Source organism: Dermacentor albipictus, chromosome 6 (genome assembly GCF_038994185.2).
Source record: "Dermacentor albipictus isolate Rhodes 1998 colony chromosome 6, USDA_Dalb.pri_finalv2, whole genome shotgun sequence".
In the NCBI taxonomy this organism is placed as follows: Eukaryota; Metazoa; Arthropoda; class Arachnida; order Ixodida; family Ixodidae; genus Dermacentor; species Dermacentor albipictus.
Genome location: NC_091826.1, coordinates 34,902,107 through 34,916,790, shown reverse-complemented (window position 1 = coordinate 34,916,790; position 14,684 = coordinate 34,902,107). Strand labels below are relative to the sequence as shown.

At 44.1% G+C, this 14,684-nt stretch overlaps 1 protein-coding gene across 1 annotated transcript in view; it reads right to left on the bottom strand.

Annotated features, from left to right (window-relative positions):
- Window positions 1-3: 3 nt before the first annotated feature.
- The window catches only part of LOC139060983 (uncharacterized), a 149,609-nt gene continuing 134,928 nt past the window's right edge, over window positions 4-14,684 (bottom strand). The window contains exon 8 of the mRNA XM_070540347.1: window positions 4-272. Within this exon, the coding sequence (XP_070396448.1) occupies window positions 4-272 (269 nt within the window). The remainder of the gene's footprint in view (window positions 273-14,684) is intronic.

The following is a 14,684-nucleotide window of genomic DNA, read 5'->3' as shown; positions in this document are numbered from 1 at the left end:
GGTCTACACGTCTTCGCCGTCGAAGCTGGCGCCCTCCATGGGACAGAGGAGACCCGCGTCCACGGCCTGGCCCTCGCAGGTCTCGCACAGGACGTGGGTGCAGGGCAGCAACTTGAGCACCGAGGCCACGACGCCGCACAGCGCGCAAACCCGGATCTTGGGCAAGGGCTCGGCGAATCGCAGAGTGCGCCATTCCAGGAATTCGCCGAAGCCGGTCATGCGGTACTGGCGGCCCTTCGACTCCATCTTCCCGGAGACAGAGGTCGTTGCTTCTGCGTAAAAAGAAATCGTCCAGCAAAGTGAACGTGTCGGCTAGTTGGTTGAACATTTTCGAATGAGGGAACACCTCAAAAGACAAAGACGCGAGAGAGGCGCGTACAAAATAAACCATGCGTTCTAAATTAAGGTAAATCGTGAGGTTTTACGAGCCAGAACTACGTGTGATAATGAGGCACGATGTGATAATGAGACACGATGTGACAATGAGACACGATGTGACAATGAGGCACGATGTGACAATGAGGCACGATGTGACAACGAGGCACGACGTGACAACGAGGCACGACGTGACAATGAGGCACGATGTGACAATGAGGCACGCCGTAGTGGGGGACTTCGGAAATTTTGACCGCCTGGGGTTCTTGAGCGTGCACCTAAATCTAAGTACACGGGTGTTTTCGCATTTCGTCCTCATCGAAATGCGGCCGCCGTGGCGCCGGGATTCGATCCCGCGACCTCGTGCTTAGCGGCCCAACACACCATATCCACTAAGCAACGACGGCAGGTAAAACCACACCTATACCGCTACGTGTGGTTGTTATTGTTGTTGTTCCTCCGCACAAATTGCACATGCCCACCGTGGGGGAATCGGCCAAGAATTCGGCGGTTTGGAGAAAATGGACGGAATAAAGTTTAGGGGAAAAAGAATACTACGCGAAGACAAATTCTGCACGGTGTTCAAAGTGTTATACAGTCATCACGCTAAAGTGAATCGAAAAAATATGTAAATAATTATTACAATTGACTGTTTTAGCAAGGTAGCCGATGGGTACCAAGAATAAGAGACTTTCATGGCTGCGCAAACTTCCTGGTGGCTGTTCCCTAACGTGGAAGTTAGCTCGAAACGAAAGCAAGATGGGCACGATCATGCTGAGGCCAAGCTTGTTTACAGGGACCTCGAGCACTGTTATTCTTACGGGGGAAAATCGTCGGCATGCAAGGAGATAGCGTCCAATCGTTTCGAGTTCCGAGCACTGTATACACTTTACACAAACACACAAATTCGACTTCGCCCTGCCATCTGCTAGCCGCCTGGTTAGCTCAGATGGTAGCGCGGCTGCCCCGGAAAGGCGGTGGTCCCGGGTTCGAGTCCCGGACCAGGACGAATTTTTCAAGAGGAACCCGTATGGGTTTCCTTTGGAGCAATTGCTACGAACGGGTGGATGTCTTATTTTCCCTTTATTCATTACTTCTCTCCACCTTGCGGGTTTCCGCAGAACTACTACGTCATACACAGAGGCGATGCCGCCAAACCTGCCCTGTGTGTATAGAAATTTAGTGTCGGGAGGCGGCAGCGTAGCCGCGTTAGTGTGAACTCCAATTTGCGTGTTGGGCACAATTTGCGGCTCCAGGGGAATAGTGGATGGTGGCAGTCAGAATGCAAGGCCAGGCTAGACTTATATAAGTCCATCATCGTTAATCTCCTAAACCCAGCGGCAGTGATATACGGGTTTGGGGGAATGGCAGAAAGTGAAGGGCCACGCAGGGAAGCATTTGCTAATGAGTCGGCACACTCATTAAAAGGCAGACCTTTGTGCCCAGCCAATCAAATTAAACAAAGGAAACGCAAATGAGACGGTGCCAATAGTTACAATGATTGAAGCATTTTTGAGGCGCCACACGTTGCAAGCGATGAGCATAGAGAGAGTGAGTCGGTGACAATAGCTACTCACGAATGAGAGGGGTTCAATCTGCGCAGTGCTAAAACTAAATCTAAGAATTCTGCTAGATAAATAGGAGTAAAATCAGCCAAGTCTAATTCAAGAGGACCAATTTAGCGAATGAGGAAAGATTCCTTCACCTGCCTTTTCATTGCTCTGCGAGGCATCTGTCGCCATAACAGCGTTGGTCTGGATATGAATAAAATCCATCAAGTCATTGAGAATTCATGAAGATACAAATTTTTCATTACTTGGGCAGATGTTATCGAAAATAATGTCTAGACAGACGGCAGTAGAATTTACGGGATTTATCGCACAGAGTTTAACATTCAAGGGCTGTAGGGCAGTGGCTAGGGAAAAAAAACACCTGTGGCGTATGAAAAACGGGGTCAAGGGACATAAAAAAAATTTTAAAAATGGGCTGACTAACAACCACTGTCTAGTGTCTTCCGAAATGTGACTCATACAGCCGTACAAAGGTTGGGACGTTTAATAGTCGAAATCTAGCCATTAACATATTTAAAGGCACTCGCTCTTCCAGGCACAGTACAGCGTTCGCTACAAATTTGGGGAGGCAAAGACGGAGCGCATCCCGTTACAGAACAAGGGGACGAATCTTATAAGCGGCACCTCCAGAGAACGGAACCCAGGCAAATTCCAATATTGGCCGGACATACATGATGTGCATCATTAGCAATGTGTCTCTTAGCACTGCACGGCCTAAGGGATCATTACTCAGCCGTCGTAGTATTCGGAGAGCACGGCTGCTGCCCCTTTTGCAGCAACATAGTTCGCATGTAGTCGCCAATTGAGTTTACCATCGTAAATCACCCCAAGGTACTCGTTTTGTTCAACTTGGGGCATGAATTTGCTCGGATAACATATATATGCATATACACTGGATTCCTTAGCGGAAAAACCAGAACAGCACTCTTGTTAACACTGACAAGCATTGTTCAAGAATTGTGAGATAATTTTGCCATTTATTTATTTTATTTATTTAGAGTGTCGATGCCTTCACGGATCATAACAGGAAAGGCATTTACAAAGCTATCCTATAATGTAACAATAGTTAGCACAATATTAAGATTACACACAAAACATAGACAATTTGCAAAAGGAAACTATATAATAGGGAGAAAAAACGTAATACATTGTAATAATGTTGCGAAAAACAAGAGGTGATCGAATATGTGATGTCCGTATCAATAAGTATATATAAAGGAAATGTCCCGTAAGGAGACTGAATGCCATACGCAGAAGCGAAGAACGCAATATTATTAGCATAAACATACGTGTTTACGTCACGATGAGACAATGGGACAATGAGGTAATTGCGAAACAGTACCCACAGGAGCCCCGTTTATCGCACGTTCGTTACCTTCTCCTCGTCCCCCCTAACCTCACTTATCTCTCCACAGCAGCCGCAATCGGTGTGGTCCCTCACACAATAATAAAAAAAATGGTGCACCGGGAATTTGTAGATCTCAACAAACGTGTTCGTTTGGGCTGGTCGGTACACCTGGCAAACAACAGCTTTAAACAGCGCGACACAGGACACAGAGATGGAACCACGGGAACAGCGCTCCGTCGTGCGTTTATTTTGCTGTTTCCTGCATGGCGCTGTTCAAAGCTGCTGTTTACCATCTACGGGCGCCTTTCTGGGAGTTCGATTGGCTGTTTGTTGACAAATCCGAAGACTTCCGGCTCTACTCTCTGTCGTGGTTTAAATATGCTAGGTCGATAGAATCTTGAAGCTGTTCAATACGAACAGACGCAGGGAAATAAAGACGAAGCGTACGTTATACGGAGCTGGCGCGCAAACATACACACCTAATGTGGAGAGTTGGGCTAGTTGGCGAGTAATCATCATACCTTGCTGGTGAAGCAGCGCACTGACACGAACACAGTGAAGACACGAAGCAGCGAGTATCGTCTTTTCTTGTGTATCTTCACTGTGTCCGTATCAGTGCGCTGCTTCACCAGCAAGACACACACCTACTTAATCAGTCTTCAAACTCATAGCAGAGGAGCAAAATACAAGCTAGAAACGCTGTTTTCAATTAATGACCGTTCCCCGAAAACTACCAAAAAAAGACAACGTTGACTCGCCCTTAATCCTTGTAGATGAGTACCTATAGACTTTCTGCCGGCGACTCGTTCGGAGGCTATAACTAATAGACCGAAGTGAAAATGGACTCGTTGAAGAGTTTTGACTGAGGTGCTTTACCGAAATGCTTTAACGGTGGGCTACCTTTAGCTATAGACCAGTGAACCGACAAATATTAAACATAAAAATAAAACACGTTACTTCTTCACTGCAGGACTAAGTCCTCTCCCAGGGATATCTTATAGCTATCACACCAGTCCTGCGCCAGCTGACTCCCTTCCCATGCCTGCAAGTTGCCTAATTTCATCACACCATGCAGTTCTCTCCCGGCCTCGACTGCGCTTCCCTTTACGGGAAGGCACCAGTTCTGTAACTCTGATAGACCACCTATAATAGATCAACTCTGCCCTACGCCATTACATTGCCTGCCCCGACTATATCTTTCTCTTCATCTCAACTATAGGATATCGACTACCCACGGTAGCTCTGCTTACGCCTTGCACAGCCCCAGTGGACAACTTATAGGAATGGTCTACAAAAAAGTCCACACACAGTCCAGGTTCAGTCCTTTGAGGCCTAAGCTACGAAGCGAGCGTTTAATTGGCACCCATTAGGATGCGTAGGCGGCCCACAATCCGATCCCAAATACATGACACTCACCTGCGTCGAAGGAAGGAGTTGTTTGCACGCACGTATATCTACCGTCCAGTGCTTCGGACTACAAAAATGCCTGTGAAGTGGACTCCTCACTGGGAGAAGAAACTGGTCGGACCCTTTCTTCTTCGATGCTGCGGGTCTGGTCCGGGCACGCCGACTACCTGTGCACGACGTGAGTAGTTTAATGTAAGCCAGCAGCAATCGGAGTCCGTCTCGTAGTGGGGAAGTACAGACCGTTTCTGATAGGACGCACACGAGCGTATTGCACGTTTATCTCGGCCACGCGTCTCCCGGTGTGCGATAGGCGAGGCCGCTTCGAAGTGTCGAGAGTTGAGATAGCGGAAGGGAAACGAATGCCACATAATCGAACCTCGAAGCACAAAGTAAGCAACTGGGTAACTGCTGCCCTTTTTTAGACCGCGCGTAGCGGAAGAGGATTCTGTATAGGACATGTATTTGCCGCTCGACATGTTCAGAGCAACCCAGAAGACTTGTATCAGAGTTGCTGTCCGAACGTATTAAAGCGATGCTTGATATGCTTCTCTATAGAGAGAGCCCGCCGACCTATTAATTATTTTTTTATTTAATAACATACCTACATTCGCCCTGAGGCATTGCTGTATGTAGTAGGGTGTTATACATGAGTAAGCGCAAAAAAGTTACAAGCACGGCATAAAAGAATGTTTGTCCTAATTACAGCAGTGGACACAGATTACACTGGAACCATCAGGTGAAAGCGGCACACTCAATGAAAACGATTGAAGTCATGTTGCACTCATGCCCAGACGCTGCCAGAGCGCTGCAGAAAACATCATTTCAGTAGGGGTGGTGACAACAGTGTTGGGAAGGGCGTTCCACTCTTTAATAGCTTGGGGGGAAAATGACGCTTGGAACGCAAATGTAGGGCACGAATATTCGCCCATATTTTGATGTTGTCCCTTCGTCTGGATACGTACGTGGGGGACTGAAGGTACACATGTCGACTTATTGCCACCTCTCCACACACAATCTGTTTAAAGAATGAACACCTAGAAAAGGTGCGCCGGAGTTTTAGAGTGTTCCACGAGACAGTGTGCTTTAGACCTGTAACGCTAGTAACAGGTCCACGTTACATATACACGTGGACCTGTGGACATACACGTTAGTAACAAACCGCACAGCACGATATTGTATTGCGTGCAACTTGTTCAAAAGAATTATAATGTTCAGGTCCCAGACCCCTACAGCGTACTCTAGAACTGACCGAACATTAGAAAAGTACAGTAGTTGTTTGACATCTTGATGGGCTTTTTAAATTTCCTTTTAATGAAATTAAAAACACGTCCGGCTTTTAAGGTGATGTAGTCCACATGTTTATTCCACGAGAGATCTGAAGCAAAAAAAAAAAAGAACACCAAGGTGTTTTGACTTATCTACTTTTCCGATTAAGACATTTTCTAAATAATAGTTGTGGAGAATGTTAGCCCGCTTTCTGCTAAAGTTAATAAAACTACATTTTCTCGAATTAAGGTTCATGTGCCATTTACGGCACCAAGCAAGTATTCGGCCAAGGTCACCCTGCAGGGACAAAGCATCAACGTCCCTGTCTATGTCCCTATAAACCATGCAATCGTCCGCGCATAACCGTATTTTCGATGTATTATTCGAACTGATGTCATTGACGTATGTGAAGAATAAAAGCGGTCCTAAAACAGACCCTTGTGGTACCCCCGATGTGACAGCAGCACGTTTTGATTCATAGACGTTGATAACCACCCTTTGTGAGCACCTCGACAAATAATTCTGCGCCCAGTTAAGCATGGAATCAGGGAGGCCCCAAGGTAAGACATCTGAAGTAGTGAGACAGAATGGGAAACACTATCGAAGGTTTTTTTTTAAAGTCTAATAAAATGCAGTGCACTTGCTTCCCAGGGTCAAATGAAAAAAAAAGGCAAATTCAAGCAATAATGTTAAGCCTGTCCCATAATATTGGTTCTTCCGTATAGGAATTTAAGTTCGCGATGTATCTTTTTTTCAGAGCTCTAGCTATACGTTCAACTTTGCAACATGATGCGTTTCAAGTTTATGAGCTTTTCAGCTGTTGGCAACTCGGGCAGCAGGTTCCGGGATTATTATGTTGCGCGCATTTGTGCACATTCTTCATTGTAGCACAGGCTTGGAACCGCATTGGGGCCGCATTTGCCTTGTGGAGCACCACTTTTCAGTGCAGCGTAAATTATAAAAAAACAGTAAAATAGGCGGCAGCGTCGCTTATACCACGGAAATTCATTAAGAGCGTGTCGAGGTCATTTGGTTCATTTACCAAACTTTTTCTCGACCTGCAGGTGGTGGTACTTTCCGTCGAGGTCATGCGTGGGACAATCATGCTGTTTTGTAAGTTTTGGGCCAGCCGGGAATATGATCACTGCCATAAGTGTTCGTAATATTATCTTGTATTCTAAGTAGGGTAGTATTTTATAGGATACCATGCTCAAGTTTGTAGAACTGTTTTTGTTATGCGCAATGCTGTAAAACGTTGGCTCCTTCTTATTCAGTAAGCCTGCACCCGAAAAAACACACAATTGTTCTGTTGACCCGCGGCCCCTTGCATCTCTTCGAAAATCTCCCCCATAGACCACTGTGAGTGTTGAAATCGCCAATCAGTGCGTAAGGTTCAGGAGGCTCATCAATTACAGTCTGATATTCTGTTCTGTGGAGTTTATAATTGGGCGGTCTGCACAGAGGAGAGATTGTAATTAGTTTTCCAAGCAGCACGGATGGAACTGCAACTGCCCCAGTAGGCTTTGGGAGTCGTAAAGTCCGACATGCTGTACACGTTTATGAGCTTCGATTGCTACACAGCGTAATATGTAAAGACGCCAAATAAATGGACACACACAAGAGAAGAGAACGGGACAGGGCGCCTTCTCTTCTCTTGTGCGTGTCCGTTTATTTGGCGTCTTCATATTTTATAATGAACAGCTACCAACTAGCCCAACAAGAAGTGCTTTTATGCTACACAGCAGCACGAAGCGTTAGCATGGCTGAGGTCTTTGTGGAATACCCCGAATTGCGGTGGAAAATTTGCCTGCGTAGGCTTTAAACGTGCCTCCTGAACAACGCACCCACTTTGGATTAAACTTATGTATAGTGAAAGGGTACTTAGAGATGTGAAGCTGGGAACTGACCGACCTGGATGCTACGAAAGATGGATCATGGACAACACGTTCTATAAGTCGGTTTTGTCGTATCTGCATGAATTTGGCCTTCATGCTTACGTTTAATTTCATCCGAAGACCCAAGCGAATAAATAAAGAAGACATTGTCGAGGTTCATTCATTCATTCATTCATCTATCTCATTTATTCACATACATCACAGGTTCCTGTAAGAACATTAGGTTTTTTCATTTTTATTTATTTATTTATTTACAGATACTGCAGACCCTTCTCGGGCCCATGCAGGAGTGGATACTAAGAATACAAACAAGAGAAGTAAATTTAAACTAATTACTTGACATAATTGCAAAGATATCATACATACAAAAGTGAGGAAAAAAACAAAACAAAAAAACATGGCAATATACTGGACATAGATGACAAATGAATATGCGAACAAGGCAATATTATGAACCCAGTGTGTACACCACTTGGACTCTAATTTCAACAAAAGTTGACATTACTGATACATTCAACAAATGATTCCAGCGAAGCGGAGTTCACTGCCTCCTCAGATAACGTATTCCAACAATAAATTGCGCGAGGAAATAAAGAGAACTTGTGAACATTGATGTGGCTGACTGGCTGTCTAATAGTTTTACTGTGGTGCGTTCGCTCCGATCGTTTGAAAGGATCCTGAAGATATCGTTCCCGTGATAGCTTAAAGTTCTCATGATAAGGTTAGTAAATAAATGTTAATCTAGATATTATCCTGCGCTGCTCAAGTTTTTCTAGGTTGGGCCTATTACGTAAGTTGCTGACACTAGAGTGACGGGAGTAAACAAAATAAATAAAACGCAAAGCTAAATTTTGTACTCTTTCGATTTTGTTAATCAAGTATTCTTGGCAAGGGCTCCAGATAACCGATGCATACTCCAGTTTTGGTCGTATTAGCGCTTTGTATGCATTTAGTTTTACTGCAGGAGGGGTATTTTGCAGTTTCCTTTTCAAAAACGACAATTTCTGTAGTGCACCCCGACAGACATTTTCAACATGCGGCTCCCACTTGAAATTACTGGTAAGTGTGATGCCTAAATATTTAACTTTGTCAGCTCTTGTGATGGTAACGTTACGTAAAGAGTAAGTAAAGTCAAGGGGCTTCTTTTTGTTGCTAAACGTAATGGAAGCTGCTTTGGAAGTGTTTATTCTTAAGGCCCACCTTGCGCACCATGCATCAATGTAGCGTAAAGAATTTTTCAATTTAATTTGGTCATCTCGGTTATTTGTGGCTCTGTATACAACACTGTCATCTGCAAATAGTTTAATCTGGATTGGTGGTTCGACGCAAAGATGAATATCGTTAATGTATACCAAGAAAAGGAGAGGCCCGAGGACTGAGCCCTGCAGAACACCAGAGTACACATCCAAATCTTCGGAGACACTCCCATTTATGGCAACACACTGCTTTCTATCTCTTAAGTAAGATTCAATCCATGCCACTACTTTCTGTTCTATGCCAATTGCCTTTAGTTTTGTTAATAAATCTTTATGAGGAACAACATCAAACGTCTTTGAAAAATCCAAGAAAATAGCGTCCGTTCGGCCTTTTATATTGAGTGTACCAATTAATTCATCAGTTATTTCAGCAAATTGGGTTACAGTAGATAAACCAGATCTCAAGCCATGCTGTTGCAGATAAAGCAAATTATTATTTTCTAACTAATTAACAATGGCCTTAAAGATAATGTGTTCGAACATTTTACAACAGGTGTATTTAAAGAGACGGGCCTGTAGTTGTTAATTTCAAGAGTAGAGCCAGATTTATGCACCGGAATGATTTTTGCCGAGCGCCAATCATCAGGAATTACTGCACTGCTTAAAGATATAACGAAAATAGGATGTAAATATTTGGCCACCCATACAGCATATCTACTCAAAAAGGTATTGGAGAGTTGGTCAAGACCACGTGATTTCTTAACATCTAGCCTATGCAAGAGGCCCAGAACACGGTCCTCTGTTATCTCTACCTCGGGCATAGAACAATCATAGCCATATGATGGTAACAGTGCATGCGAAATTGTACGTGTGAACACGGATTGGAAAAATGAATTAAATTTGTCAGAAATGACAGCCGAGTCAACAATACTTCCACCTGAAACGTTTATCTCTAAAATGCACCGATATATGTGAAAGTGGTTATGCAAAAAAATGTAAGACCAATAACATGGAGCGGATGTTTTCGACTTTTGCAATACAACTAATCAGTACATTATCAGCACAAACAAGAAAACTCTTGAATGCACTGGTCATGTTGAGTTAGTATTTATCAGGGCAGTAAATGCAGATACGAAAATTTTGCTCAATGCGAGGGCTAAAGTAATACAAGCAAAAGCGAGACCTTTCGTAATCAATCAACATTGTTATACAATGGCTATATAGTTCATAAAAAATGAAAAAAACTAAACAAGATAAGCTATGACAACAGGACGTGCAGTTCCTCCTTGAATGTATCAGTGCTTCGCGTATCAACCCCACTATCTGGAATACCGTTCCAACAGAACACAGCACGCGGTATAAAGGCGATAAATTAAATGCTTTTGTTCGGCCGAACAGGCGTTGGAAGCTTCGATGATTATGGAGACGACGAGAACTACGATGGGCATGAACAAGCGGCAGCGTAGAAGTGTGATGACCGTAAATTATTTTATAGAGGAGGCAGATCAGTGAAATGTTTCGGCGAGACACGAGAGACGGAAGTGACAGTTCTGACTTCCTTTCGGTCACGCTTGAGCGTCGTTTGTAATCGCCAGCGAAGAAACGCGCCGCACGGTTTTGTATTGCATCAAGAGACTGGATTAGGTGTGCTTGGTGAGGTGACCATGTGGATGATGCAAATTAAAGTTGAGGACGAACGAATGCTAGGTAGGCTAGCCTTCTTGTAGTTGACGGTGCACCCTGAAAATTTCGTTTCAAATAAACAAGCGTACGTGATGCTTTTGTGGCTATTTTGTTCGATATGGTTGGACCAAGATAAGTCTGGTGTCAGATGGATGCCTAGATATTTATATAAAGATGTTTCAATTACAGAACTTTTGTCAAGCGAATATTTAAATGTGGAGCTGGTGCGTTTACGGCTGAAAGTGAGTAATTTACGTTTATCCGTGTTAAGGGTCATCTGCTAAGATAAGCACCACTTAGCGATCCTGTCAAAGTCCTTTTGTAGGTTGATGTGGTTTATCATTCGAGCAAATTTTACGATAAACTACACAGTCATCTGCGAATTATCTGACGTTTGATCTGATTCCTCCTGGAAGGCCGTTGGTGAAGATTAAAAACAATAAATGGCCTAAGACACTTCACTGCGAAACTCCAGATGTGAAGTCGCTTAACACTGATGAACGGTCACCCATGACTTTGAACTGCTTTCGAGACGATAGGAAATTTCGAATCCACGACGTCCTTAGGGAATCTGGGTGAAGACATGATAACTTAGATATTAGACAGCTAAGGGCTATGCGCTGGAATGCTTTTGGAGAATCTATGGATATGCGGTCAGTCTGAAAACCTTTGTCCATGTTCTGAAATAGTACGCGAGTGAATTCGATAAGCTGTGTCTCGCATGAAAGGCCTTTCCTGAAACCATGCTGCTTTGTAAAAAAGAAGCCATTACTATCTAGAAACTGAGTGAGGTTTGAGGCGATAATGTGTTCGAGCATTTCGCATGGGATAGTTGTTAGCGATATGGGTCTGTGGTTAGTGGCGGAGTGCTTATCTCCGTTTTTAAATATAAGGATTATTTTTCCTATACTTACAATCATCTGGTATCTCACCAGTTGATATCGACTGCACGAAAATGTGGCACAAGATGATACTGGAAATGCTGCCAGTGTTATTCAGAATTTTTGTGTCAATGCCGTCATCATCGGAACTAGTCGATATTTTAAGTTTGTTAATTAATGACAAGACCCACTGAAATGTAATAAGTATTTGTGGTATGTATTGATAGTTTACATCAGGAGGCTGTAGCATAATGCATGGTCTTCGTTAGTACAAACAGCAATAAAGTATTTATTCAGCATGCTTGAACAGTGCGCAGGTGCAACCGGGCTCCCAACGTTGTCTAACAACGCTGTCACCACGGAGGAGCAACCGTTTGCCAAAACTTCCAGGGGTTGTTTTGAACGAGAGAAGGCAGATAATGTGACTAAAATATACTTTTAGCATTACGAATGGCGTTACAGTACTTCCCTCCAATATTTTTTTCATGATGCTTCGGTACCAGCACGCTTCGCGATTTTAAAAAGGCGCTTCTTATTGTTCTTTAGTGTTAGAGGTGTCCTCTTCAACCATGGCTTTATTATGTTAACGCGCAGCGAAATGCGGGGTGTATGAGTGCGAGTTAGTTCCAACAGTTTGTCTTTGTACACAGTCCACTTGTCATTTAGCGCCTTAAAGGAAATTTTTTTTTTGAAAGGATTTGGAAAACGTTCGCAGGCCGTCATTGATGACGTCAAAGTTAACTTCATTATAGTTCAATATGTACTTTGGAATCACGTCGCGTTCGGTAGGCGGTATGTTGATTGTTAATTGTAGCAGGCGATGGTCACTAGACCCATATATGCTGGTTATACGGCTGATAATTTCTAGAGCAGACGAAAGAACTGAAGTCTGATATGCTTAAATCTCGGGTGGGCGTGTCTACCAACTGAACAAAAAAAAACGGAGTGTGAAGTTAATAAAATCACGACAGTTCCATGAACATGAACGCAAGATAAGCCAGTCGATGTCGGAGTAGTTGAAGTCGCCGAAGAGGTGGACAACGGCTTTTGGAAACTTGTTTCTGATTTTCTAAAACGCTATCATGCAAGTTAGTGACGAATGTATCTTGGCGTTAAGGCGGTACGGTAGCAGACGCCAAATCCGACCTTTCACGTTTTACACGCAACGCGCACACATATTTCTATCGAAGTGGTGGTATGCATGTATGGTAAAGGATTCAATGAGTTTCCTTACAGCTGTAATAACGCGCCCTTTCCCCACCGTTCGTTCCTGTCCTTTCTGAAGATACTAAGGTTGTCGTAGCCGAGCAGGATCTCTTCACCAGCAATTTCGAAATAAAACCACGTTTCGGCTAGTAAGAGGATATTGCAGTCGCTGTCTTCAAGATGTGAACAGACTTCTGTTCTCTTTCGTAAATGCGCTACGTATGTTTGGGAACGATAAGAACAGGACCGAGTGTAAGTTGCCGTTCTGAGTTAAGCAGGAGCAATCAGCGTGCATACCACACGATTTTTTTTTTTACGCAATAGCTATTGTGGGCATTGCGCGACAGTGTCGGTTGTCGCATCGTACGTGTAGATACAATTATCTATCCGCAGTTTATCAACATTTAGCTTTAACGGCACGTTTCTTGTTTTCGCATAAGGTAATTTCTTTTCCCGTGTGAGCATTGTTTGAATCGAAAAATACTCCCGCACTGCGAATTGAGTGCCATTGTGGGTCGAATTGTGTGCCATTGTGTGAATTGTGGGTCACAAGCTAAAAGCTTGTGACCCTTCTCTAGAATCTGTTGTCTTTAGAGAAACGTAAATTCGACAATGATTGGCCGAGATTTCTCGGTACGGTATCTTCCTAAGTGTTGTGCTCGTTCCGTCTTGGCAGGATCAATTGCAATGCCGAGGTGTTCAGAGCACCTTTCAAGTACTTTGTTTTCGGCGCTTGACCATGCGAAAAACCCGCCGTGGTTGCTCGGTGGCTATGGCGTTAGGCTGCTGAGCACAAGGTCGCGGGATCGAATCCCGGCCATGGCGGCCGCATTTCGATGGGGGCGAAATGCGAAAACACCCGTGTACTTAGATTTAGGGTCACGTTAAAGAACCCCTGGTGGTCGAAATTTCCGGAGCCCTCCACTACGGCGTGCCTCAATCAGAAAGTGGTTTTGGTTCGTAAAACGCCATAATTTAATTTTTTTAATCATGCAAAAAAAAAGAGCGAGCTGTTTCTCCGCGTACGGTTTTCTGCGTCTTCACAACGAAATTATATTGTCTTCAGTTTCTCAGAGATTCCGCCTGAAATTGTCCCACTGGAATATCCTGAGTTGGGAGGCTCGCTGCTTCTTAGTTCAATCATATCTGCCTCAACGGAACGGATTCTGGTAGATAGCCGTTTTAATTCTACGTCCGGAGACGCCTGAAAATGCTTAGGCGTACGAAGTTCACCACGAATATCGCTTTGGCCACCTTCTATATGCTCTCCACTGTGGCAAGTACAGCCGCCAGCACCTCCTCCTTATCGGAACCAGGATTTTTCCTCCACGTCGCCGGATATTAACAAGACCATCTCGGCAACTGAACGTGCTGTCACAGTTGACTCGCTGGTGTTGATGGATGTAGTTGGTTGTAGTTTCTAAACAAACTGCCGTTTTTTTTTTCTTGCATTGAAGCGCAAAACTAACTAACGCCAATGTACGAGGGCGAATCAGAAAGTGTATGTCCCTATTTCTTTTTTTACCTAAATTACGGCTGTAAATGCGAATATATCCATTCCCAGCGGTGGACCTTTCTTGGACCGGTCCGGCCTTATTTGCCGGTAGCTCCATGGCACGGCGCTGCTGTCGGTTGTTGAAGTTGCGGTAAAGTTTGCACATATATCGAAAAGAGCGACTGCGATATCCTGTTACTAACCCAAACTTGTTGCGGTAAAGCTAGGGAAACGATGGAGCATGTTTTATTAGAGTGTGATGACGTCCAGCGGTCGATTTAGGCACCACGGGCCTCCTTGAAGCCTTTGGAATCAGCGAGAGCAGGGTAAAAGTAAACATGTCCGCAATAGAGGTTGGTAA